General features: G+C 37.2%; 1 protein-coding gene across 1 annotated transcript in view; it reads right to left on the bottom strand.

Moving 5' to 3' along the window:
- The window catches only part of GSL10 (glucan synthase-like 10), a 110,914-nt gene that overhangs the window by 846 nt on the left and 82,842 nt on the right, over positions 1-27,226 (bottom strand). The window contains exons 38-51 of the mRNA XM_088717641.1: positions 26,747-26,862; positions 26,563-26,646; positions 26,350-26,462; positions 22,563-22,615; positions 22,322-22,498; positions 20,647-20,694; positions 16,607-16,765; positions 12,532-12,645; positions 12,350-12,438; positions 12,111-12,269; positions 11,875-11,977; positions 10,046-10,165; positions 1,744-1,794; positions 1,470-1,652 (exon numbers count right to left, since the gene is read on the bottom strand). Of these exons, the coding sequence (XP_088573767.1) occupies positions 1,470-1,652; positions 1,744-1,794; positions 10,046-10,165; positions 11,875-11,977; positions 12,111-12,269; positions 12,350-12,438; positions 12,532-12,645; positions 16,607-16,765; positions 20,647-20,694; positions 22,322-22,498; positions 22,563-22,615; positions 26,350-26,462; positions 26,563-26,646; positions 26,747-26,862 (1,569 nt within the window). The remainder of the gene's footprint in view (positions 1-1,469; positions 1,653-1,743; positions 1,795-10,045; positions 10,166-11,874; positions 11,978-12,110; positions 12,270-12,349; positions 12,439-12,531; positions 12,646-16,606; positions 16,766-20,646; positions 20,695-22,321; positions 22,499-22,562; positions 22,616-26,349; positions 26,463-26,562; positions 26,647-26,746; positions 26,863-27,226) is intronic.

Here is a 27,226-nt window from a genome sequence, read left to right as displayed (position 1 = left end):
CATTACCCTATTTTCACATGCATATGACTTGCATCTCATTTGTGCCTAATTTCACACTAGTTAGTCATGTGACTTCAGTCTCATTCATGTCTCCATACGAGTCGAGACAATTTTACTTCAGTCGGTTCGATTGTCTGTCATTCTAGGCTGCAAGTTATTCATTAATGATAAGTCTCGTATGATGCAATTGTATTTGGTCGATTCCTGAAGAACTCAAGCTGCATGGTTTGAAAAACTAACCAAGCATATAATGTCAGAGTCAGGAAACTTTTTACATTATTAAGCAATAAACAACTGGTTAATGCTGCAAGCATATATAAAAATGGGCTTTATGTTGTAGATTATCCCGATAATCCAAATTTATTTTGAAGCTCTAACAAAATTGATGGCAAACAAATATTTTCATCTGTTATATGAAAAGATTGAGAGGAGAAAACATATATCAAAATAAAATAACGTCTTTCTCACTAGACTAAAATGATTATTTAGTCCGTTTTGTGCAATGGCACAGTTATAGTGGACCACATAAGCATTTTATGACAAATTAACAGTAATCCAAAACTTCTTTTTTTTAGACAATAGATCTATGTCACATAGAAAAGATAGAAGGATGAAGATATGAGGAGATATTTAGGCATCATTTGATTCCCAAATAGTTAACTAGGGGAGGTACCTATGACCATTCCCCCTGATCAGATAACCATGGGTTAAAATTATTTCCCATTTAGTTCATTCATGAGGGTTAGTGGGATAAGTTGTACAAAATGGTGAATAAGTAAAGAGAGAGAAGAGGGAGCTCCAATGTTTAACTTTATTTTACCCTCTCCCATGAAATAAAGTTAAGCCAGGTTAGGCACCTTTCTGGGACACTGACCAATTAAAGATAACACACCATTCTGCCACCTGTTTCTCTTGTCAAACTGATAATCACATCTTAACCGTTACATAACCAGCATCCAAACTGGGAAGAGAACATTTTTGTAATCTTAGCCCACCAATACAACTGAATGGTTGTACATTAGCCCACCAATGTTGTATTGACTATTGTAGTCTTTGATAAGAGAATCGAACACAAAATGAAAGACTCCAGAGATAAGAATGTAAAGGCATGTAAAGTAAGATGTGGACAAACAGAGAGCTCAACAAATAAAATAGATAAAGCCTCAAAATGCAGAAAGATTGAATAAACTAATGAACTGATGGTCATGTGCAACTGTGCGACCAAAAGGGCTGTAACGAAGTTATACAGTTACCATTTAAGTGAAGGAGAACAGAAGAATTAAGCAGACAGAAGTAGAGAGAAAAGGAAAAGGCAAAAAATTAGAAGGCTCACTATTAGGAACAAATGGCATGGAGGATTCAGAAAGCCAATTACAAGTGGATGACAAAAGATAAATAGAAAAAGCAGTCAAACTCACAAGATGATACTAATCTAACATAACAGTTAGAGAAGAAGCCAAGATACTCACAGAAAGGATTCCCCACCCAGTTGGCACAAATGCAAGGATGCAAGCAAAGATGTCTACCACGGAAAGGTCTGTAAGCACAACTGCAACAACTAGACCAGCTAATACAAGCAAGAATGAGATGCTTTGGATGAGGCGCAGCACCAACTGGAAATTTACAGATGCCTTCTGGCTGAAGGTAAACACCTGATAATCAACAACACAAGGAGAAAGTGTAAAGTGCTGATTCATCATGTCATATTAGCATTTTTGAAATTAAGAAGTACAACTAACAGACCTGGAAAAGGAAAAATAACACAGCTAACACGCTCCATGACAACCAATATACCTACACCAGACAATAATTTGTTAATCTTCGCTTTGAAAGAACACAAAGTTTCGATTACAATTAATATCAATCTAACCGCATCAGCAAGTACACAGAGATACCAACAATATAATTCCAATTATTTGTTTGCTGTATTTATGAAGCATAAAAGTAACACTATGGAAATGATATACCAAAGTCAGTTTTCAAAGGCACGGTCTAGAACAAAATTTATATTGCAGATTTGTTGTATCCATGAGATCAAAAGTCAGAAAGCATAATATTAGATGGTCCGAATATGTTGCTCTAGATCATTTTTTCCCACAAAAGAAATCTATAGATTGGCACTTCCTTCAATAAAAATAATGTCATTTTCATGGCAAAGGTCAAATAAGCTTTACTGAATCTCTAGTCATTTACCTTATTAAAACCCTAATGGTTCTTCGAATTTTTACAACTTCCCCTTTGTATGCAACTCTTCGTGAAGTCCCTCAATTGAATGTCCAAGCAAGGAAATCACAATTTCACAAACATGTTCTCTTGCTCCTTTTCCTTCCATTTCTACTTTCCGCAAAATTTGGGAGCCAGAAATGCCCAACTATTCCTTTTCCATTTGGCATCCTCAAAGAACCTTTACTCATATGACGTTAAAGAACACTGACTTAGCTATTGAATTATTTATCAACATAAAAACCAGGTGACTTAGGGAACGAGGTGCATTTATGAAACTCAAAATGGACACCAGCAAAACTAAACATTTTGTGCTGTGCAGCTAAATAAAAGACATCCAAGATTAAGAACTTCTACTCATCATGGGGTTGTTCAACGGTCATACATCTGGAAAAGTCAACAGGAGCTGAAGCAGGGGGAGAAGGGTGACTTTCAATTTACAAAATGTCAAGTTATGAAGTAACTATCTGTATGACATGAAACTTGCACATGGGTATGTACAAACTGAACAATATATTTAGATTAGACAAGATGGTTGACAGAAAAGCAAACTCAATCTTGTGTATACAAGAGGAAAATTGCCACTAAGTTAAAATATGTATCGTTGTAAATACAACACAAGTTAACTGGATCCTCCTTTTTTTTAAAAAAAAGAAAAACGAGTTGATATAACACTTATTTTGTCCTTACATAAGTCGATTTGCTTAAAAGATTCTTAAAACCAGCCATTGAATAAAAGACCATACTGTGGTCCTCTCAAGGTGAATTTGCATATGCACCATACAAATTGGCTACATAAGTAGCATATTCAAAGGCCTCAAGAACACAATCTTTAACCACTCTTCAGAAAAATGCAAAATCATGTTTCCTAAGTGAGCGTAATATGGGTGTTGAAGCATTTTGTAATTAGTTATTAAGCTCAAGAAATTGCCAGCTATACTTGTATTCAAACAAGTGTTCGCCGAACCAACCCAAACTGGACAGTTCGACCTATACCAAACTGAACCATCACCAAATCGAGATGGTCACCGTTCATAACTCTCTCCCCTGCGTTTGGCTGAATCTTCAAAAGAATGCTTGCTTTCTCGTCTTGCTCACTTGGTTGCTCATCTTGCTCACTCTGTCACTCGCCTCGCTCGCTCGTCTGGCTTGCTCACTCATCTCTCTCTCACCCCCACCTCCTCAACACCGACCGATGCCGATTGACACCCAGGAAAGCGCCCCGACTCTCCCTCTCTCCTTCCCTCTGCTTCTTGCTCTTCACCCTCCAGGAGTCCCCTCCCTCCCTCTCTTCCTCCCCACTCATTCTCCCCGCTTTAGTATACCCTAGCTCGGTATGGTACCGTACAGTTATCGTATACATACCGTACCAAGCTAGTTACCAACTGGTACATGCTCCGGTACCAATCCGACAAACCTTAATACAAACTCTTTTATTTCAATATGCTTAATTGCTTACCCACAAGCCATACGGCTCAAAATATTATCCATAAAATAATTACATTGTATGTCTTATTTCCTATGTAAATTTTTACCTCATGGTCTTTGGGGAATACTACTCCAGATTCTCTTTTTAATGTGGTGACAATTTGAATTCAATATTTATTGGCTGCATTTTTCTCAGCTATTCACGTGCTTAAAAAGGAATTATTGGAGGTTCTATCATCTTAAAAAAGGAGTTACTAAAGTCAATAATATCTATATATTGACTCCATTCCTTTTCATTCCTAAGAAACACAACTAGAGTACTTGGAGCAAGGACTAGGCTCTTCTAGCAAAAAAGTGAATAATATCTTAATACTAAACTAGGCTGTTTCATATAGGATAATACTAAACTAGGCTGTTCAATCTTTCATCTTAAAGCTAGCATTGCTACTTGCTATGTTCAATGGCGTACATTCACAATATTGTTGATGACGGAGGAATGATATATGACATTATCAAAAGGTAGATCAAAATTTTTATTTAACACTATGGACTATTAAATTAGAGTACTTTCCTGCAGTCAAGGTTAAATAGTTAAGAGAAGATTTTCATGTGTAATAACTAAGGCTTAGTAAATAACCAAGGAGAGTTGCTGGAAGATCAATGTAGGCATCACTTGCCAGTTAGCAAACAAATATGTTTCTTTTTGCCAAAATCAGCCCATGCCATGAAGGTGGTCAACTTGGCTACCTACATCTTACGAACAAAAGTTGTTAGTCAATCAATAGATGCACCTAGGGCCTTATGCTGTTAATCCATTTTATGGAAACTCAAAGATTCTAAAAATGAAAAATTAGCATGTGTAAATATTTCCCATGTTACAGTTATGTATCACCTACACCAAGTGACTGAATGAGGCGGACAAAACTATACCAAGGTAGTAGGTGCATACAATCAATCATGCTCTAAATGATATAAGTATATAGTGCATATCTATTAGAAATACGATTACCGACCGACCAGCAGACAGAGGTCCTTGTATATTGATGGTTTTGGATGTGCATAATAGGAAGTGAGAGAAAGACTAAAGAAAATAGGAAATTGAGGACTAGGTGGTGAAATTTGCGAGAAGAAATAAATGGCTTTCAAGGATTGAATATTGAAAGAAAGAAAATAGGGTCTAGATAGGAAAATCGATATCATCTGGAAAAAGAGGGCTAACAATATTAAGAAAGTGGATACAGAGGTATTAGGAGAAACAAAGCGAAGAAACCCATCCAATAAGGTGTGGTGGAATTAGAAAATTTAGTTAGCGGTTAAGGCAAAAAGAGTGCTACAGAAATCTACCTAAAACTACAAGGTGATTAAGAATGAAGCTAACGTGGTATAGGAGGCTAGATTCAAAGTGCATGAAGAGTTATATTGCAAGTTAGAAGCTAAGAATAAAGAGAAAAATATCTATAAGATCGTAATACTTAGAGAAACAAAAACTAGAGACTTTACCTAGGTTAAATGCATCAAAGATGAAAAATTAAAATGTTTTGGTTAAGGGGAATGATATCAAAGAAAGATGAAGAAGATATTTTGATTAACAATTTAATGAAAGCCATATAAACAATTACTGATGACTTATTAGTTCCATTACGGATATAAATGTTAAACATACATGTAGGCAAGATCCGCCATGCCAATTGTACCAACGTACCGGTGGGCACCGGTATCGATATGATACCGGTACCGTATCGTACCGACTCGGTTCGGGGTAGCATGCGAGCGCGGGCGCGCGGCCTAGCGCAGGTGAAATGCGTTTCCCTCATTTTCCACTTAAAACCGCGCACGAAACCCAACGCCGTTTTTCTTTTGTGACTCATTTTCCGCGCAGGATGTTCTTTCCGAGCCATCTCGTTTCTTCTCCGCTCTTCTCCCGCGAGCAAGCCCCGACAAGGCTCGGTACCGGTAAGTCTCCTCTTTCTCTTTTCCTCTTCCTCTTCTTCTCTTCTTCCTCTTCTTTCTTCCTCTTTCTTCCTCTTCTTTGTTCTTCCCCGCGCCGGTACCAGGTCGAAACCATTTTCCACGGCCGAACCGTACCGGTTGGCTCCGGTACCGGTACGGTACGTGCTGAACTGCCCGGTACAGGCCAGCTCAACATACCTTGCATGTAGGATTACAGTATCTGAGATAAAGGGGGTTATTAAAAAGATGAAAATAGGAAAAGTGGTTGGACCTGATGGAATCCCTATGGAGATTTGGAAGTGTTTAGATGACATGGGAATAATTTGGTTGACTAATTGATTTAATAAAATTTTAAAGACCAAAAAGATGTTTAGTGAAGAAAGAGCACTATATTACCAATTTGTAAGAATAAAGATATTCAAAATTGCTCTAGCTACTATGTATTAAACTCATAAGCCATAGTATGAAAGTTTGGCAGAGGATGATTGAGTAAGATTTAGGTGTGACGCATATATTAGAGAATCAATTTGGTTTTACACCAAGAAGGTTGACTATGTACGCTATTTTTTTTCCTTCATAGGCTAATGGAGAAATAAACAGAAAAGAGATAGGATCTTCATATAGCTTTTTTACTAATTTTGAGAAAGCATTTGATAGAGTCCCTATAGAGTTTTCTAGTAAGTATTAGAAAGGAAAGAGGCTTCCACTAGAAATATTAATATAATTAAGGACATGCACAACAAAGTAGTTAGTGTGAGAACTGCTGATGGTAATGCTATTGAGTTTCCAATCATGATAAGTTTACAACAAGGATTTGCTCTAAGTCCTTACCATTTTGCATTAGCTATGGATGAGCATACTAGGTATATTCAAAATAATATTTCTCCATACTGGCTACATGCGGATGATATAATCTTAATAGATGAAACAAAGGTCAGAGTTAATTGTAAGTTGGAATTATGAAGGAGTGCATTAGAATCTAATAGTTTGATATTAAGGATGAATACATGTATTAGAGATAAATATTAGAAATAGAGATGAAGGTGCAGTGAAAATTGAGGATAACAAAGTTCCTAAAAGTGATTATTTTCATATTTATGATCGATTACAAATTGATGAAAGAATAAATTAGATGGTTTGGACATGTACAATATAGATGGAGGGATATACCACTATGGAGTCATTTCATACATGTATAAGAAAAAAAGGGGTAAAGCTAGACTGAAAATTATATAGGATGGAGTAGTAAGGAAGGATTGGATATCTCTGCAACTTTCAGAAAGTGTAGTCCTAAAAAGAGCGAGACAGAGGAAAAGGATTCAGGTAGCCAACCCCAAGCAGTTTGGGATTAAGGCTTTGTCTAGTATACTACACAAGTTATACATAAGTGAACAATGCAATATTCTTCTATAGCTGAATGAACTTATGTTAATCATTAATCAAGGTTGAAATTGTGTAAAACCCTGCATGTCTCAAATTAATTTTATAGTTTAATTATAATATTGCATAAATTATTGTCCAAATGTGAGTTGTGTAGTACTTAGAGTTCTCTAGGAATTAGTGGAATTAATTCGATGCATGTAATAATAATGACACACTGACCTTTAACAGACAATATTCATAAACCACTTCGAGTTTTTAAGTGAAACCAATTTATACAAAACAAGACTTCAAGAGCTTCAAAACAAGCACAACTTCAACCTACTTCGTCCTAAAATGAGTATGATATGACTGTTTGAACTTGGGTTAGTCATGCATTCCTAATATGATGGGCTTGGTGAGTTCCAGTCTAATTTATGGATTGATGAATGAAAATATGGTAAGAGAGAAGTCCTAAATGACTAATAACTCACTAAGACATTTTTGATGGAAAATAAAAGAGTGTCATTGTTCGAAAGAGACGAAGAAGAAAATGTTTTGAGAGTTGTAAAGGAAAACAACCATGGTCTGCCGTACCGGTCCGTACCGGCCGGTATGGGCCGGTACGTACCGGACCGGCTTGGGACCGGTACTGGTAGTTTATTATTGAAGAACCGGTACGGGACCGGTTCGGACCGGTATGCCACCGGTTCGGACTGGTACGCCGATTGGTACCGGTACGGCGGACCTTGAAAACAACCACTGAACTTTAGTTCGAATCATGGAATGCCATACCGGCTCGTACCGGCCGGTACGTACCGGTCCGGTCTTAGACCGGTACCGGAACCACATGAAAACCGGTATTTTCCGATTTTTTAGCCGAACCGGCCGGTACAGAGCCCGTACCATAGCGCCTCGCGCTATGGTCGTACCGGACCGGTACCGTACCAATCCGGCCACCGGTACGCCGACCGATACCAGTACGGTGGACCTTGGTTCGAATGGTACCACCTCCTGCGACATGGGCAAGAGGTGGACTCATCCTCTAGGGATGCGGTGGCAATAAGGGTAGAAAGGTGGTTGTTAGACCCTACAAATGTCTCAAAAAAATGTTTTAACGGAAAACAAGTATTGAAACGATTTTCATTGGAGAATCAAAAGTTTTGAAACAAGAAAATGTTTTCAAGGGTGAAGGTAACTATTGATTTACAAACTTATTGACAAAATATTAGGGATTTAGGAGGAAATAAGTTGTAGGATTTTTCATTAGGTTCGAGAAAATGTGACTTTTCTTGATTTATTATTATGTTTGTGGCCGGTGCTAAATTTTATATTGTTGAAGATTTTGAGAAATTTTTGAGCTTGAAGAAATAGAATTGACCGAGAGTTGCAAGCTCTAAACTCGAGATATTTGAGGTCAGATTTAATTCAACAAGCCTCACTTCTTTTTAGGGTTCTTGTTGTAGATGTTAAATTCTTTTAATCATGAGATTAAAAAAAAAATTACTAATTATAAAGGATTTCTCAAATCTTGTTAGGTCTTGGGCCTAGTGCGTAAGTCTCCGACCATTGCAAGGTTTGTGGAGGATTAGAAGCATGCAACCTTACCCTTGCATGGGAAGAGGCTATTTCTGTATTTGTAAACCATGACACCCAAGTCATAATGGGCAACTTTATTGTTGCACAACAATAAAGTTGGCAGTGGTTGACGACTCCACCCTTGTTCCAACAACGTGGAGGAGAGAGGGCTTCAAAAGCCCTCTCACCCGCTCCTCCCTCTACCTCGCTCGCACTCCGCCGGCCTTCCCACTCCCTCTCCATCCCTCCCTCCCACTCCTTCTCCATCCCTCCCTCTCCCTCTTTCCTCTCTTCCCTCTCTCCCCCTCCCTCCGCCTCTTTCCGCTGCCCTCTCGCTCTCTACCTCCCTTCCTCTTGTCCTGTCCCTCCCCCCTCCCCCTCCCTTGTCGACTTCCCTGTCAGTTCAAGCTAGAACGGCATGGCACAATACCATACCGTACCAGCACCTACCGGTATAGATGTCACTGCCAGTACTGCGGACTTGCTATGCTCTATATTAAGGTTTTCCATCTTAGAACCGGACCTCGTATAGATATCATCCTATTACAATATCGATACGCAGTACAGTACGAGACGGCGAAGCGTACCGAGTATCGGCACGGTACGAGACGGCGAGGCATACCAGTTTAGTACAGTATGCCCGGTACGGTACAGTATGCCTAGTACAATACGGTACCGACTGGTACGACGAACTTTGCTTTGTATACTATTTACATTTTAATAGACTACTACTCATAGTTGCTTTTCTGATATTATTTTTCTATCAAAATATTTTCATACCATTAAGTGTTTTATTCCTTATATATTGTGTATTACAGCTTACTGTTGTCCAGCTCAGCACTTTCACCATTATAAATAGATAAGCTATGAAGAGCTTCTTTTGTTTAAAAAAAAAAAAAATTAAGTCCAACAATCTTGCTAATTGATGAGCTTTAGTTACAGCTATTTCTTTTGGATAAGTTATATAGATTGTTCCATGAAATTGATGGATTTTGCTAAAAATGTTTCTTTAGTTAAAACTTGGATGAATGATGTTATTTATCTTTGTTTAAAATGTGCTAAGGAATTAATTTATTTTTATTTGGTTGGGAGATTTTATAAATTACTGATTTATGGAGTATAATAATCATACGGATTGTTTAGCTGACAGGTTATGATCTTGCGAGGAATTTTCTGCAACAATGCCTAAATCCTCCTAGTAGGTTTCAGCCGTGACCTAAATCTTTTCGTCTTTCTATTGCCCCAAAGATCTAATGATTTAGATAAACATTCAAGAAAAAATTATTTGCATATTTGGATGCAAAGATACTTGATGAAATTAACAACCACTGATAAACAATTTTATATAAAAAACAAATACAGCAATCATCGAGGTTTTAATGAAGCCATATATTTCCAATAGCTTGCAGCTCATCTATGTTGAGATGAAATTGATGATTTTTCAGTCGATCATACCATAACAACAATGTTAAAATACAAAAAAGATACTAAAGGAATGAATTCTTACCGTGAAAGAAGTATCTGGGCCAGTTAACTGCAGCTTGTACACGATGCCATATTGGAAGACAAAAAACCTTAAGCTCAGGATAGTCTCTAAAATCCTCCCACGTAGTGTATGTATGTGTGCCTATATATATTTAAGTAACAAAACAACGTCACAACTGACAATGAAAATAAATACATAAAGCTGAAAAAAGTTCTCAGTTCAATAATGGAAGATTAAATATTAGATACAGGAAATGTTATTTCTTAATCTTCCCATAAAGCTCCGCATGAGACTAAGTATAACCCAAAGAAGGCCCCAACATAGCAAATAAGACTAAAAGGGAAAAAAAGGGAGGTAGTTGAAACAAAGATCAGGCATAAAAAATTTAGAATAGATAATGAACTAATCATGGATGAATTTCTTTTCAAGATTAAATGTTCTTAATAACGGAGCAGTTCTTTTTCCAAAAACTATACACATGGAACTTGGGTGTGCTCCAATAATTTTGTTCGAACATGAACTAGCACATTCATTGGATACAAGCTTTCAGACCTTGGTATTTCTATTTTGACAATTTTAACAGTCTTATTAAATTTTTAGCTTTACTTTTCACAATTTTACCCAAAAAATAAAAAATAAGGAAAAAGAGGGAGAAAAGAAAATAATAGAATGCAAATTAAATCATCTCAGTGAATTATACAGCCAAGGACCTTTTGGCATTCTGATCTTTTGGAGCGATATCATTTTATTTTCGGTGGAAATCTAACATATGGCCATCTAATGCCTATAAGGTTGAAGCTCTAGTAGTACCCAATGTGGAAAAAAAGATGTCTTCTCATACTGATTCGATTTCTATCAAACATCAAATGGGATGCCATATTCTGGCAAAAGCTTGAATGCAGTATCTAATTTAGATGGTTCTCAAATTTAGCATGAATCATTCGAAGAACCAAGGAGCCAACCAAAGAATAGATCTATGCAAGCATTTAAAAGAGACCAAAAGAAAATTTCTTGCAAATGAACTTGATCAGGATAGGAAGCAAACATAAAGCAGGTTGCATTAATTCGATAGCAAATGAAAACTCTTCTATTTGAAATCAGTAGCTTGGAAGCAAGCATAACTTTTTTGTTTATAAAAAATAAGGAAGTTAGTGATGCAAAAAACAGAGATAATTGTGTTCATGTTAAGAATTTTGAGGGTATTCCGATTAAAGGAAAAATCAATTCAACAATAGTATAAGGAGACTTCAGATCTCAACTTGACCTATTTTCTACAATGTTAACCACCAACAAGGATTTCAGTTCAGTGATTTCTTCTTACGGTTCATATAAAACAATGAGCTAAGCTTTACCAATATTGAACGTGTATGGTAAATGAAGTACTACTATGTTGTTATCCTTATATATACTAGAGATCCACCAAGTATACAGTGGAAACACTCTTGTTCAAGTGATTAGTTTTTCATATGAACAAACCAAAATTATGATTTTGTCATATTATCTAATTACCTATATCAAGCACTTCAGAAGAGGATTTTTCGCTAAAGATGAAGGGATATAAAACCAGCAAACGTTTTAGTGGTCTGTTATCAAAATCGAAACAGCACTATGAGATAAAGTTCAAAAAACAAAGTACATAACAATAATACTGCATCCGACTTCCAACTATATCACAGGACCACCAGAAAAACAAAGTTGCAAAATGATGCTCATAAGGTTCTTATACTGATTTTAGCATTTAGGCGGTTACCAGAGAGACACAAAGTAGTAGTCATGAACATACATCTGTCCTCAGGAAAATTAACTTTGAATAAAGTTTTCTATTTGTGATCATGACAGAAAACACATACCAATTCCTCGTCCCACCAAGCCTCCCAGCTTTCCTCTCCCTTCACACCAATCCCACCTCTATAAAGTAGCCAATTTGTCCAGTCTCGGAAGTCCTCCACTGTCCTGAAGAAAATACAATAGCGATATCTTATTCAAGGTTTTGGTTGTCGCGAAGGTGCATAAGTCTATTGTGGTAGGAAACACAATTTTTCCCTCTTTTGAGCATGGGGGAGTGGGGTAGGGATTGGATGCTTACTTCTGCCACTCAAACCCTGATGGATTGAATAAATAAGGAGCAAAAAGCCATGAAAGTGCCATGAACCAGCTACTAATTGAAAGCAAGATGTATGACAGAGCTCCGCCTTTGTTATAACCATATGCGAGGAATACTACTAACAAAAGCACAACTTCTAGCCTGCACATTGGAAACATATGTATTAATATGGGCTTATAGAAATTCTACTGAATGCATGTTCATAAATTAGATTAACAAACCCTTTTACAAAATGGCTACGAGAGTAGATCCTATAATTCTCTGAAAATTTGATGTGGCGGACAACAAAACCCCTTCCAGTCGCTCGATACTGAATACAGAATCAAGAACAATTTCGAATCAATAGATTCAAAAATTTTGAAATAATAAAAGTCTAAAGCAGTGGGACAGCATAAATTCTTACCCTTGCACCTCCATGGAGTATTGTCCGACCAAAATAATGTGTCCTTGTTCCAAGAGAGAAAGTGAAAAAGACAGAGCAAAGCTGCAGCTGCATTGTGATAAAGCTGACAACAGCCTACACAAACAATAACCACCAATTAAACATGTAAGTAAATCAAAATGTTTATATGATGTTCCATATTATATTAGTCAATAAACCAAAAGGAAAAATTCACAGCATATGCAACAAGACAGCAGTGACACAAGTTAAGTGGACAACTTTACTTTCGTTCTTAAAATTATGCAGCAAAGGAACTCATGAAACCATGGTTTGCCGTACCGGCCCAAACCGGATGGTACGGGGTGTACCGTACTGGTCCGATACCAGTACATGGTACGGAAGACGTATCGACACTCGGTACGCCGAAAACATCCTATACCGTACCGTACCAACATAGTACTAGTATGGCAATGGTACAGGGTCTAGTACCAAGACAACGAACCTTACGTGCAACTTTGTTCAAAAAGATGGTTCCACAATCATTGAACCCAAGAAAGCACAAAGCCAGACTGAACATAAAGGATCAAAGTCAGAAAATTTGACCATGCTCTCTGAGGCTAAGCTTGCATGTTTTTCCTGGTACCCCAAGGGACCATTCAATCAACAAAGTATTTCCACATGTAAACAACTTCCATCAAGCCTGTTGCTTTAATTGAGCCCAAGGGTTAAAAAGCAATATAGACTTGAACAAATAAGTTCTAATAGTTACTGTGCCTCTCACAAAAATCCTTGAAAGGATATAAAGTGTAATTTAGCCTTTAATGGTTAACATGTGCTGGCAGGGTGCCATGTTTTGATTCCGATGAGTTGGTAGACTTTGAACTAAATCCCGTAAATAAATCAATAAGAGCTTTATAAAGTCAAGAAAGCCTAATGATAACCAAACCGTAAGGGTGATAAGTGAAATCATTTGATTGAGGCTCTAACAAAATCAAGGTTCGTCGAACCGGTATCTAGGGTCATAGCTATAGCTAACAGTTCGGTAAGGTACGGGTATGTACATACCGGAACCAGGAGAGGGAGAGGAGAGTGAGGGAGAGAGGGGGGAATAGAGAGAGAGGGAGGGAGGGAGAAGGGAGGGACAGGCGTAATTACAACCTTCGCGCCCTAATACCTATCACTTTTCATCTTCGAAGGCAGTCGTGCAGTGGCGAGAAAGAGAGAAGTGGGGATAGAGATGGAACCCTAACCCCAATTCTAACAATGTTGTCGGTTTTGGGACTGAATTGAGTGACGAGAATTGATCATAGCCGTCATCATCATTGTCCATAGCAATGACGAAACCCTAACCATAGCAATGGGAATCACGAGAAAGGAGAGGAGTCACGACTCCCAAGAGGTGAAAGATCAAGAGAGAGAGAGAGAGAGAGAGAGAGAGAAGGGAGAGGAGTTTTATAATGCCTGAACCCGTTCAGCTTTGGAACAGCTTGAACCACTTGAAACTGGGCAAAACCAAAACGGTTTAGCCTGGTTCAAGCCAGTTTTGACATAGAACTGAATTGGGTGACTCATCCATCTCAGTTACTGGATGGTCCAGTATGGTATGTCCCAAACCACCTGCTTAGTTACAGTTCAGCAGTCCTTGAACACAATGTTCATGGACATAAATAACCCTTGAAAAAGCCTACGATGTCTTAGCAATGTTTTAGAAGGTAGTAATTGTAGCAGCAAGCATCTAGAGGAGTGCAAACCATCCAACAATTGTCCATAAAAATGATACAAAATAAATTAAGCTTCATGAATTTGTAGAAATAGCAAGTTAGAAAAATCATGTCAAGTAGTAAGATTACAATTTTTGCCTACATATAATACAATAGTATCATCAATTCTCCAAAAAATGATTAATGGCCCAACTAAGAAAATGCAAAAGGAACATTAATCATATACACATATATTCACACCCTTTTCAGAAGAAGATGGAAAGGCTGGATTAAGGGAAAAAGCAGGGGAAGAAGAATGAATGAATGACTGGATTGGGAAAACAGACAAAGAAGAAGAGGAGGAAGAGAGGAAAAGGAGGAGGAAGGGATGGTTAAACAGGAAACAGAGAAAGAAGAGGCTGCTGTTCTTTCCCTTTTTTACTTTCCTCGCATGTCAAATTGCTGCAGCTCCCGTTGGAATATGGGCTACAAACTATAAATCTTCTGCAAGTTGGAGAATAAATTGAGTTGATCCAAAAATCGGTAAGAAATCTGCTATATCAGAAATTTGATACAGACTAGAGGAAAGTAAATAAAAAGAAGAGGAAAAAAGAAGAGAATAAGAGAGGAAGCAAGAAGATAGGAATACGAGAGAAGAAACAAACGAGGCCTGTGGACAAATTTCTGAATATAATCTCCATCAACCACCCAAAAAGAGTTGGCAAAAGGTCCTCTTTAATAAATTCACTAGTCTCCTTTACCTACTGTAACTAGACTATTTTAAAGTAGATTATATAATCCTAAACAACTAAATCTAGACTCCTTAAGTAACAAGCAGACTGATAACGTCCAATTGAATCCCAATAAGATGTGGAATAATCAAACCAAAATTTGATTGACAAAAGGACTCCAAAAATGCCAAGAACAATGACCCAGAAATATATAACAGAAAATCACAGCAATAGAAAAATAAATCTCTAAAAACTGGAAAAATAGTCTATCATTTGAGTCCTTAAACTCGAAAGTACATCAAAAGTTTTCTTTCCCGAGGTAAGTATGTTGTAACTAACAAGTATCCCACCTTAGCAGGAATTAAGCCATCACTGCTTAGGCACTTTGGGGATGTTATGCGCCTAGTCTGGTGCCCAGGGCCCCTCATTTGCCAGGGTGCCTAGTTGGGTACTTTTCAAAACACTGGCTTAGAAGCATAAATACATTTTTCTACATGTTTATGCATTCAGGAATATTTGGACTATCCAATATAATATTTTGCAAACTCTGTGAATTACCATGCAGGCCAGGCCTGCAATCAATTTCATGCGGAGAATTCATGTTCAACAGGTAGTGGCATAGAATGAATGATTGTGCAATGAACAGAACACCATATTTATAAAGCCATTCCCTTCTCAAATATGCAGTGAGGCGGATAGAAAAAGAGTTGAGTTGATCCATATCATAGGTACTGGGAAACAAGAATCAAGCTATTGTTTCTGGGAAACATATTTAGGAATTAGATTCAATATATTTCTCCAAATAGGGATACCAGGTTGAAATGTCTATGAGAACATAAGAAAACTGTAGGGAACATATTCAAAATACCAGAAACAAATACAACCTATTCTGTTAGCAGTTCAGCTGTGGTAATTAGCAAGGCTTCAAGTACCACGCTCCACCAAACTAGACCAGCAGACAGGCAATCAGGATATTACCCTGTTATGGTTGTATCAAACTAAACCAAGGGGAACTGCTTGGTACTGACAAGCAAGTGCAAATGCTACTCTGGTAAAGCACCAGTACTGAGTCAAGAAGGGTGGAACACCCTCTCCTTTTGTTATAGTCCAGCACAGATCTATACTACCACCATACCAGAAGCACAACCAACCAATACAGCTCCCAAGTACTGAAATTGTAAACCTTAGTTACCAGAAAACATTATCGTTACCATGCATTTCTATCAGGTTTCTTGTGTTATTAGATGATTGTATCTCATTTCTGCCTTAGACCATTTCCCATCCATAGTTATTGCCTTCCACCTTGTCTCCGAAATTGTTTCCATAGTGGCAATCACAATACAGGGTGATGCAATAAAATTACTACTTCATCAAACTTCAATTACATCTGATCTTTAGACTTCAGCCATTATTTTAAGAATTGATGTATCTATCTATAACATCACTAGCATGTCCGGGAAGCACATTATTGGTTTTAGGTTTAATGCTTAAAATATTGCAGTTGTTTCTACAAACTAGATATGTAACTAGTTGCATCAAAGGTCACCTAATTTTAACTGGAAACAAAATTGAGGAATATGAACACCCAAGAGTGCTAAACCATCATTTAAAAAAAATATATCTCTGAAAATTTTTTGAAACCACCAGACAATAAGAAGTCCATACCGTAAGGAAGCCATACTCCAAGATGAAACCCAAAATCATAGGAATAGCAGTAAAGACACCAATTTGGAAAAGAAACTGTGTGTTAAGAGCGGCATCTAAGGCAGTGTTTTGTAATACGTCAGCTCGATCTTCAATGGCTTCACCAACTCCAGATAATGCCTGAAACAAAAATAAATAGAGTTACTCCCACATATCTTGCAACAATGGCATCAAACTTGTATGTTGTATATCAACATGCGCATCTTGTATGGTCATGTATAGAATTAATTGTTAGACAACACAAGTTACCAGGTATTAAATGTACACTTTGTTGATTTGTATGAACGATAATATGGTTTGGGCCTTCGTTCAATTGAAAAAGCCTCACTGTTCAACTTCATTGCAGCACTCTCTCTCTCTCTCTCTCTCTCTCTCTCTCTCTCTCACATGCGCATATAAAGAAACAGAACACTTTTTTCCTTACTCAACCTCTTACCATAGTTTCTCCCTGTTCTCTTCTTCATTTTATGATGTACTTCGAGGAACAGATTTGAAATGCCTAACATGCACCAAAAGCACCTGTCGCATGATGATGTGGATTATTTCTAAAGGCCTCGTGTATCCAAACAACAATATCAGCTGTCACGTGAAAACAATGAGTATGAAAGCATTGCCACTCCAAAACAGAGTTTCTGGAGTAAGATAGCATGTGAGATTGACGCATTGATACCTTCATTGACACTTCAATCTAAGGAATGCCGACGCGACCCGAACTGAGCAGTTCAGCCCACACCAAACTGAATCGACACCGGCTACAACAGTTTCGTCAATTTCTATGGCTTGAGTTATAAAATGATCCCTCGCCTCCCCCCCACCCCCCCCACCCCCCCACCCAAGGGTGAATGAGAGCTTTGAGAGCCTTTGAGGGCTCTCTCGCCTGCTCTCCCTATACTTTCTGCCCTGCAATGCTCCAAGCTCGCTCTCTCTCCCTCTCTATCTCTCTTTCTCTCGGTTCCCATCCCCATCGCGAAGCCTCAGCCCCTTTCTCTTGTCGTATCTAGACGGCTCGAAGCTGCTTCAAGTCCTCATGATGCCCTCCCCATCATCAAACACCTTGGCCTCAGTCTCTCTCTCTCTAACAAGTCCGGAGGCCTCGACCTCTCCCTCCCTCTCCTACTCTCCCTCTCTCTTCCTCCTCCTCCTCCTCCTTATCCACCTCCCTCACCTTGTTTCAATACAATCAAGCATAGCACGATATGGACATGCACCATACCGAATTGATTGCTGACCAATACTAGCCCCAATATTGGTTTGGCAGACCTTGCTTCAAACTATTTACCATATCACAAAACACAAATACTATATCTCCAAGCCATCGAATCTTGTTGATAGAGATGAATCATCTAGGCCCCAAAAAAAATAAGCAAGTTTTCTTTAAAGTTCAAATTGTAAGATAACAATTCAATACAATGCAAAAATACTAGAATACGAACTAGACATCCATATTTTGCACCAATGCTAATATCCATTATCTTTTTTCTATACTGGACATTATAGTAAAATATCATATAGTTCCAACAGCTTCCCAATGATGACTACTTCAACAAATATTTCAAGCCAACTATTTTTTTTAAAAAAAATTCACCTCAAACTAAGCTGGCAACAATATTGCTTCTATCATTTGGCACCAAATCGTATATTATGATGAAATATTGAATAGTGGTCCCAATTTTCAACAAATATTTCTAGCTTTGAAGTCTTTATAGGATTTGAGGAAGTCAGTAAAAAGCTCTAATAGTCGAAGTGCTATTTGGATTAGTTAATTCGATCCTCCCATGAACAATTTCAGGATATGTGGCCTTTCATATACTTTAACCAGCAAAAAATTGGGTGTGCTTTGATGTAATTAAGCTTGCTTATAATGGATTAAGCGTAATTGGTTCCTAAGTAGTTTTTTTCAACCAAATAGCATATTTACACATTTAAGGGCCCGCTACATGGGTGAAAGGCTATTTTGTCATATGTTTACTAATATATTGTAATTGGGATGTCAACTGGACATATACAGGGCCTAGTCAGGGTATTATTTTTTGTTGGGTTGCTTAGTCAAGTTTTTCAACCTTGGTTGGCGGAATTGTGTCGAACCGCCCGATTCAGAGTGTACCAAGCAATACCGGTGGCAGCAGCCCGGGACAGTTCCGACAACCAAAACAAGAATCCGGCGACAGAGGGGGAGAAGGAGAAGAAAAGGGAGGAAAAGGGAGAACGGGGGAGGGGGCCAAGGAAGACGAAGGAAGAGAGGAAGGGTGGCGTCCAGCCCGAGGAGGGCCGGGGAGCGCTCTTCCTCTTCCTCCTCTCTCCCTGCCTCCCTCCCTCCCTCGCTCTCCTCTCTCCCTCTCCTCCGTCCTCTCTGCCATATCGGGATGTGCTCCGCCGACCTCTGCCGATCTTCTCCTCTCTCCCTCCCTCCTCCCCCTTGTCTCTCTCTCTTCGTCTCTCCCGTTCTCCCTCTCCCCCGACCCCTCTGTCGATATAGGCCCAGCATGAAATGGCATGAGGACGTACAGAACAGTGCCCCCGAGCAACCGGTCTGAGCCCCGATTCCAGCACAGCAATCCTTGTCACCGTAATGATTGTGGATGCCTACCGAAACCCAGTTCCCCTAGTAGTTGCGCAATATCTACAAAGAGATCTATAGGCAAAACCCCTCTTTCTTCACTCTCTTCTTCCTCCTTGTTCCTTATAGCTCTTTAGTACCCTACTTTATTGTCTACAACCTATATATTGTAACCCTTCATTATTCTCTTGAAACTTCATCATCACACTTAAGATATTCAGAAATATTTCTTTAGGAAGCAGAGATTTCTTTTACTATCATTAGCAGATATGCAATTGTGGCTGTCCAAATATTAGCATTTAGCTGTTAAAATCATAGTCTTCTAAACACCATATGATATTAAGATTAACTTACAAAATAAGCGATGAGTTTACATATTATAGATTCCTATACTAATCTTACCAGACCTGCCTAGTGAGCACACTCTCAAAATTTAAGAATAACTTCCAAACTAAGGATTTAAATTGGGATTATTAATGGCCATAATGAATTAATTTTTATGAATTAAACATACATTAATGTTCTATTAGTAAAGCCATATAAGTAGCTCTGGTAATGCATCACCCAAACATTTCATTTTTCTTTCCAATTTCTCAACAACTCCTGTTTGTGAGTTTGCAGAAGCCTTAAGGTTGGGTAACCAACCATTAGTAGTTGAAAGTGCTCCATGAGAAACAACCATACAACAGCTACCCATTCAAGGAATGAATCATATTTAATCCCTCAAGACAAAAAAACATTGACAAAACCAAAAATGTATAAGGCAACCTATTGGGAAACACTGTAGGAGCATTGATATTAAAGGCCCACTGATTTCCCATGGTTGTTCATATGCTTTCCACATGTTCTTTAACATCTCCAGTTATCTGCAGCACTAGATACCCTACACTGGTCATCCGATACAAATTCATAATAACCTACCAATAATTTTCCAAAATGACAACTCTTGTTCCAATTAAATATGCTTTGTCTATTTGCAGCTATTATGTATTAAAACGAAGTACTACAACACAAGTCAAGGTAGTAACTTCCACACTTTATGCAGTAAACTGTGGTGACTAGGTAATACTTCTGATTATCCGAGCTTCAATTGTTTTCCCCATTTTTAAGCAAGAATTGAAGTTAATATATATTTCTTTTTAAGAAGAAGTCCAAAAACATAAAGACGATAACACCAAATGCATAAAAATAAGATTGGGTTCAATTTACTAAAACATGAATTTTTAAGCATACCAACTCAAGTTATGAATCTAAATCCTGCAGAAAGTGAATGTGAATAGATGGTATTAAAGCTATTGGTGGAAGCCCCATATAAAGCATAGGAAAAAATAATAAGGTCATGTATTCTGAGATTTTGAAACTAATAATTGGTTAGCATGAGAGAACAACAGAAAATATACAAAACTAACTAGTCATGATATAAGTGAAAGGTAAACCAACTCACCAGATATGTTTTCCCATAGAGGAATATATAAACAGTCAGCACAGTTAGCTGCAAAGATGAAAGAGGTCTATTAGAAAAAGAGTGGTGGCAAACACCATAGTTGCATTCATCAGATTAGCAATTGTGATATGTCAAGACAAGCAGTTAGTGCTGTAACTGGTAGGCCTAGACCCAGATCATCAGATAAAACTTATGAATGTAAATATTCTTGATGGATCAGTAGTGTCATGGTCTCAAACATAGATTCTGCATACAAGCATCAGGATCTGTTTTAGCAAAATTAGACCAAGGCTGATCCAAACAGAAAGATCTAAAGCTAAACAGTCTTTTTGGGCCTAAAATGATGTTCCCAAACTGATACCAACATAAAACCACCAGTAATGTTATTGAACCATTCAATTCAAAAATTCATAATGGTATAAATTTCAATGGAAAAATAATCACCCATTACAAATAAAATGATATTAATATGCATCATTAACAAATAAAATTCACATCAGGGATTAGACAATTGCAGGCTTAATGAATGCCCTGCCCATTATTTGAGGTTTCTTTTGCATCTACTGCAAGACAAAAAGGACTCCTACATAATTTAGAATGCTTCATCTGATTATAGTATTTATGCACTTAACATAGAAATATTACAGGCAAATAAAATGTTACCAGCTAAAATTTATTTAAAAAGAGAAGATATAAAATAATGTAAATAATCTTATATACCTTAGTAGTATACCAATTTGATCCGGTCATCATGATGTTTGATAGTACTTTAATGTTAAAATCTATTCTAAAAGCTTACTCCAAAAAAAAAAAAAAATGGTTAGTCCAGATCATGCTGGATCTAGGTCTCAACAATCCATCTGCAATCTTTGCAACGGTCATATCCTCAATAAAGAAGCAGACTAGAGGTAAATAATGACCCTTGTGCAGCAATCATAATGAATCATGGGAAGTAATCAAGTTTATAAATTAGTTCCAGGTACAAAATAAATGCAATTAATGATTTTTAATGCGATTAATCATGAAACTCCTGCATTGAATATTCAAAATTGTAAATGTTCATTTTTTCTTTCCATACTGTTAAGTCTGTAAGTAGTTAATTCTTGATCATATGTTAATGAATAGATGATAGATCTATATCTGCAGCACGTAAATGGATACCTTTTAGTAAAGACTAGTGACACTTGAATGTAAGCCCATATGCATAACTAGATTATGAAAATTATGGAACTGAGATTCTAAATGTGTACTCTACTAATTTTCAGCAAATTTTTCAAGATACCAATTTATAGGCTAATCAAATCTTGACTACAAGAGAGAGAGAGAGAGAGAGAGAGAGAGAGAAACCAAAATCATTAAGAACCATTATCCTCCATTCTATTGAAATGACAGTTTATTTATACATAATTAGCTGAGTGTCTACCCTGGTCAATAGCTGTGTATATGATTTATTGGGTGAAGTGAAATAATTTTGCCAGTGAAACCAAAATTATTAGACTCTGTAATTCAATTAAGATCTATAATTTATACATGAAAGGTCAGCAATGCAACATGGAGGAAAAACTGCTTTTTTGCTAGTTTCTTGAGACAAAAATGAAACCTTCAATCTTCAACATCACATGACCATTACTAAGTTGCAAAATTCTAGATTCACGATGCATTAGGATGAACATACCATTGTGCACAAATAAAATCCAACAGTTGTAACATAGAAGGACATCATGCGGAAAAAATCAAAGAGCTGCCCAAGTCTGTAAACATCCCTACTGAGAACTTGTTCGCCATTGCCACCAGCTACTTTCCCTTCAAACATTGCAATCTGATTTAAGCCAACATCTCTCCCTTTTCCAACCTGTAAAAGAAGAAGTAATTTAGACCCAATCAAAACAAAATTGATTTGAACAACACATTGATACCTGAATGTACTCATGATGAGTAATATTGCCCTGGCGCAATGTTGAATTGAATCCTGCAAGTCACAAAATCACGATAGAGAAAAAATCACAAATATTCAACACCTATTTAAAAAACATATTACCACAAAATGTGATGATTTCCAAAGATAACTGCTTGATAATTGCTTCTAACACTTCAAGAAATAAAAAAGAAAATTAACTAGAACAACTTAAATGCTTTGTCCCCCAACAAAATTTAATAGCCTTACTGAAACTAGCTTCTCAATCTGATTAAAAAGCTATATAAGGAAAAGATGAAAGGAACAAAATGTGCATAGCTGATAACTCTCAAACCTGCAATATCAAGGTAGAAGAAATGCCAAACAAGATACAGAAGAAAATCGAATTACAACTGAGGCACCTACACATACTACAGCATATTTACATATAAGAAACACCAACATAGATTCCACTTTCAGCACCATTTCGATTGTTTGAGCTATATTCCGCCATGTATTGTTATCCAGTTATTATTCAGTTCTTACTAATCAAAGGTGAAGCAATAAATTGTTTATTCTTATTTGACAGATCACCTTGAAGGGAGCTCATCAGTTGAACATGGACAAATAATAAAGCACTACTAACGGTACATAATAGGAAGAAATGAAATCATAAACATAATCAGCAACACTAGCACCAGCTACTTGCAGTTTGCCTTGGAGTCCTTACCAGCCTACCATTCCAATTTAGAGGTAACCACTCACAAATATCAAATTTGGAACCTATCGTTTGATATGATTTCTAAGACTGTAAAGCAAGCATCAGCCTTCTACATTTCATTGCTGTGATCTAATGACCACCAGGAAATTGATATATTAATGGCACAAATATCAACCCAAAGACAAAATCAGCAAACCAAAGTACTCAAATAGAATAATAAGTCATGGTGGAGTACTATTACTTAGAATGTCAAAGAAGGTTTCACTATGAGGAAAGCAGGAAGTGGGAGGGTTTTCACCTCAATAATCCAGTATAAATTAAAATTTACAATACATAACCTTCAATAACATTGACCTCAAAAATTATGTCATAGAAACCTAGAAGGCAAAAACAAAATAAGTGCAGATATAATCATTTAAATGTAATAGAAAATTGATAAAGATTAGATAAACACCATCTAGGCCATGTAAATTGAAGCACATCAATTCAGATCAACGTACGCCGTACAAGCCCGAACTGGATGGTACGAGGCATACCGTAATGTACCGGTTCCGTACTGGTATCCGGTATAGGTGGCGTATCGAGACTCGAAATGCCAAAAAATTTTCATACTGTACCATACTGATAATGTGCTAGTGTGGCACCGATACGGAGTATGTACTAAATGGTGAATCTTGGCTTATATCAAGGTTCACCCGAATGGATACTGTGACCCATACTGGTCGGCTATCGACATAGTACAGTACAAGTCTATACCATGTCGTGCCAGAGTGTATTGAAACAGAGAGAGGGAGGACGAGAGGGAAGACAAGAGAGCCAGGAGGGAAGGTTGTGGAGGGGAGGAAGAGAGAGAGAGAACCCTTACCCTAACCCTAAGGGGTTAGAGAAAAGGGGAGAAAGAGGAATGGGGATAAGAGGAAGAGGATGAGAGAGAGTCGTAACTAGTAATCTCCACCAAAAAAGCACAGTTGCTGCAGCTAGAGATGAAGGTGGCAGCAAGGGAGGCCAACAACCACCGGGCCGCAGGAAGTAAAATGAAAAAGGGGATTCTTTCGACTGGAGATGAGGGTTTCAATAGGAACAAAGGAAGGGAAGCATAAGAGATGGAGCGAGCTAACACAACAAAGGAGGCATCCAAGAAGGGGTGGGGGCAGAGAGAGAGGGAACTCAGAGGGGGGCCAATTCAGATAGCTCGAACCTTTCCATTTCTTGACCGATTCAGTTCAGTACGGCCCAAACCGCCCAGTTCGGATGGTTCGGCTAACGTTGGTTCAGATAGTGCTTAAAAGACTTAAATAGCCTCAATCATTACAATTCGCAATATTATATACATATAGGCATAATATATATACATACATATATACATATATACATATATATATACCTATATATATATATATATATAACGAATCTATAGATTATGTGCAAACAAAGAGCTGAGCTACTATCCTCTCAGTAGACATGCACATCAACCCACAAGTACAAGATTAACAACTCACCTTTTAGATGGAAAATCTATACCATTGATCATGACCTACCATAATTCAGACATATTTTTTCTTTTGGAAAAAAAAAAATTTCGAAGAGGCCTTAGTTACTGAAGGAGGTTCGCTATACGTATGGAGAAGCATCTCTTAAAATAATAATAATAATAAGAAGAAGAAGAAGATACTTAGGAAGCAAGTCTAGTGACAAGTTTTCTAGTAGATTTTGGGCTCATAAATGAAAGTATCCTGCTACTAGACTCATAACTATGGCCAAAACAAGGACAGGACTAGTAATGTTGTCGTGTCAAAAAGATTGTATAGTAAAAATTTTCATTCCACAGGAGTGATCATGCTATAGACATCCTAAAGCATTATGAACCAACATTCAGCAGGTTTGGATAATTCCAGATCAGAAATTACAACAGTATCACAAGACTCTTTACATTGAGAGTGGCTAATGCATAAGAAATTACCAAAATATTTGATATATGGTTTCTAAGCATTTAGATTTCTTGAGCATTTCTAATGCATTTTAGCAGTTTCATTATTGATCTTGCACCTGTAGAAATAGAGCCTAAATCCAATCAAATGGATAGTGCACACTGGATAGGCACATGCGCACACTCATGTCTACATCTATTTATATATTTATGCAATCAAATAAAAGGAAAGGCATATATCTTTGATAGTTTGTGGGATGTTTTCTATGGTTTCAAATTATAAAGCAGGGTAAGGTAATGTACAAGGGTTGAAGTACTTGTATGTACCTTATGGTACACCTACTCTAGTGGTAGCTAACCAGTAGGATACCATACCAACACAGGGTTACCTATTGGCGCCCGCATGGTGAAAGGACGGCGCATACCATTTGTCACTACAATACCATAAAAAGGGGAATACCAGTACTCATACCTCACCAGCATGGCCAATGTAAACCAATACATAAATCCTTGATAAGATGTTATTGTGCATTAATTGAACAATTACATAATAACTTCCAAATAGAACTTAGGTCCCATACCTTGCATGATTTGGATTTCTTAGGTTTTAAAACTTTCTTGAAAATCCGTGAAGCTTATGCCGAAGAACTTTCGGCTTATGATTTACCTCATTGAAAATCTTAACACGCGCTATGAGGCCAAATCTGGATAGATGAAAACAAATCCCATCCACCTTGCTTTAGCCTGACTCTATATACGAACAATATGTACATACCAATGTACACGTGCATATGCATGACCACATTATAATGTTAAAAAGAAAAGTTCCATATCACCAAGCCATAATTGTTTAATTCTTGAATTAGTTAGATCTGAACAAGGATTTTAAATGAACCCTGACTAAGAACTCCTACTTAAGAATCATAAGCAGAATTTCAAAAAAAGGAAAATTGAAAAAAGGAGAGAAAAAAGAAACAAGAATAATATTGTTGTTCTTTCATACCGTAACTATCATTTTTTAGGCCTCCTAATATTTGTTTAGGATTTGAATTTTGAAACATAGAAAGTTTAAACAGAGAATCACAACTATAAAATTCACGAGATAAGAGATGCATCAAACACATCAAACAATATATGGTAACAATAAATCAGCTGTCCTACCAGCATATATATCCTCGCTAATGTTTATAATGCGAGAAGCCTTGCTCATACCACCTCTTGTTATATGAAAAATTCTGTCAAAAACATCTGGATGACCATAATGCATTCGAACTCTACATAAAGTAAGAACACCGAATTTCAGATTATAGAAAACTAAAAACTATCAATAGAAACAAATAAAACAAATAACAGATCAAAAAAATGTTGACTTACTTTAATGGGTTAGAAAGAACACGCTGACCAAGAGTCACAAAGCTTGTTTCTTGACTGGACATGAATGAAGCTAAAGATGAGACACTGTGAAAAATATGAAGAGGAAAACTTAGTACGGCTGGCATCTAGCATTACGAAATATGAGGCATTAAAATCATAATGATGGGTAGAAACTCAAATACACCTTCCTGTAAAGACATGTTCCCTAACGCCAAGAATTGTCGGTTTATGAAGACCATGGTCGCAATGGAACTCCTCGAGAAGATTTCTCATCTTCAATGCTTCTTCAAAATAATTATCCTTCAAAGCATAACAGGAACAGAATGGAAATAATATTACAAATGTGAAAATTGTTGCAAGTCGATAAATAAAGTTAAACTTTAAAAAGATATGCCAGCAATTTGAGTCAAAAACATTTTCAGAAATACAAACATATACATATATATATATATATATATATATATATATATATATATATATATATATATCACTTACAAGGTATTTGCATATGTACCTTTGCAAATATTACATATTTACCCTCTGAAAACTACTATTTGCATATATACCCCTCATCTCATCATGTTTTTGCAAGCATAACCCTCCCATTAGACTTCTGGCTAATGGTGCTAATAAATAACAACTTTAAGTGCAAACTAATTTATTA

Source organism: Phoenix dactylifera, chromosome 3, assembly GCF_051530095.1.
Source record: "Phoenix dactylifera cultivar Ajwa chromosome 3, Ajwa_hap1_PhDact_Kaust_v1.1, whole genome shotgun sequence".
Taxonomy (NCBI): Eukaryota; Viridiplantae; Streptophyta; class Magnoliopsida; order Arecales; family Arecaceae; genus Phoenix; species Phoenix dactylifera.
The sequence above is the reverse complement of the archived record's forward strand: the minus strand, read 5'-3'. Positions and strand labels throughout refer to the sequence as shown.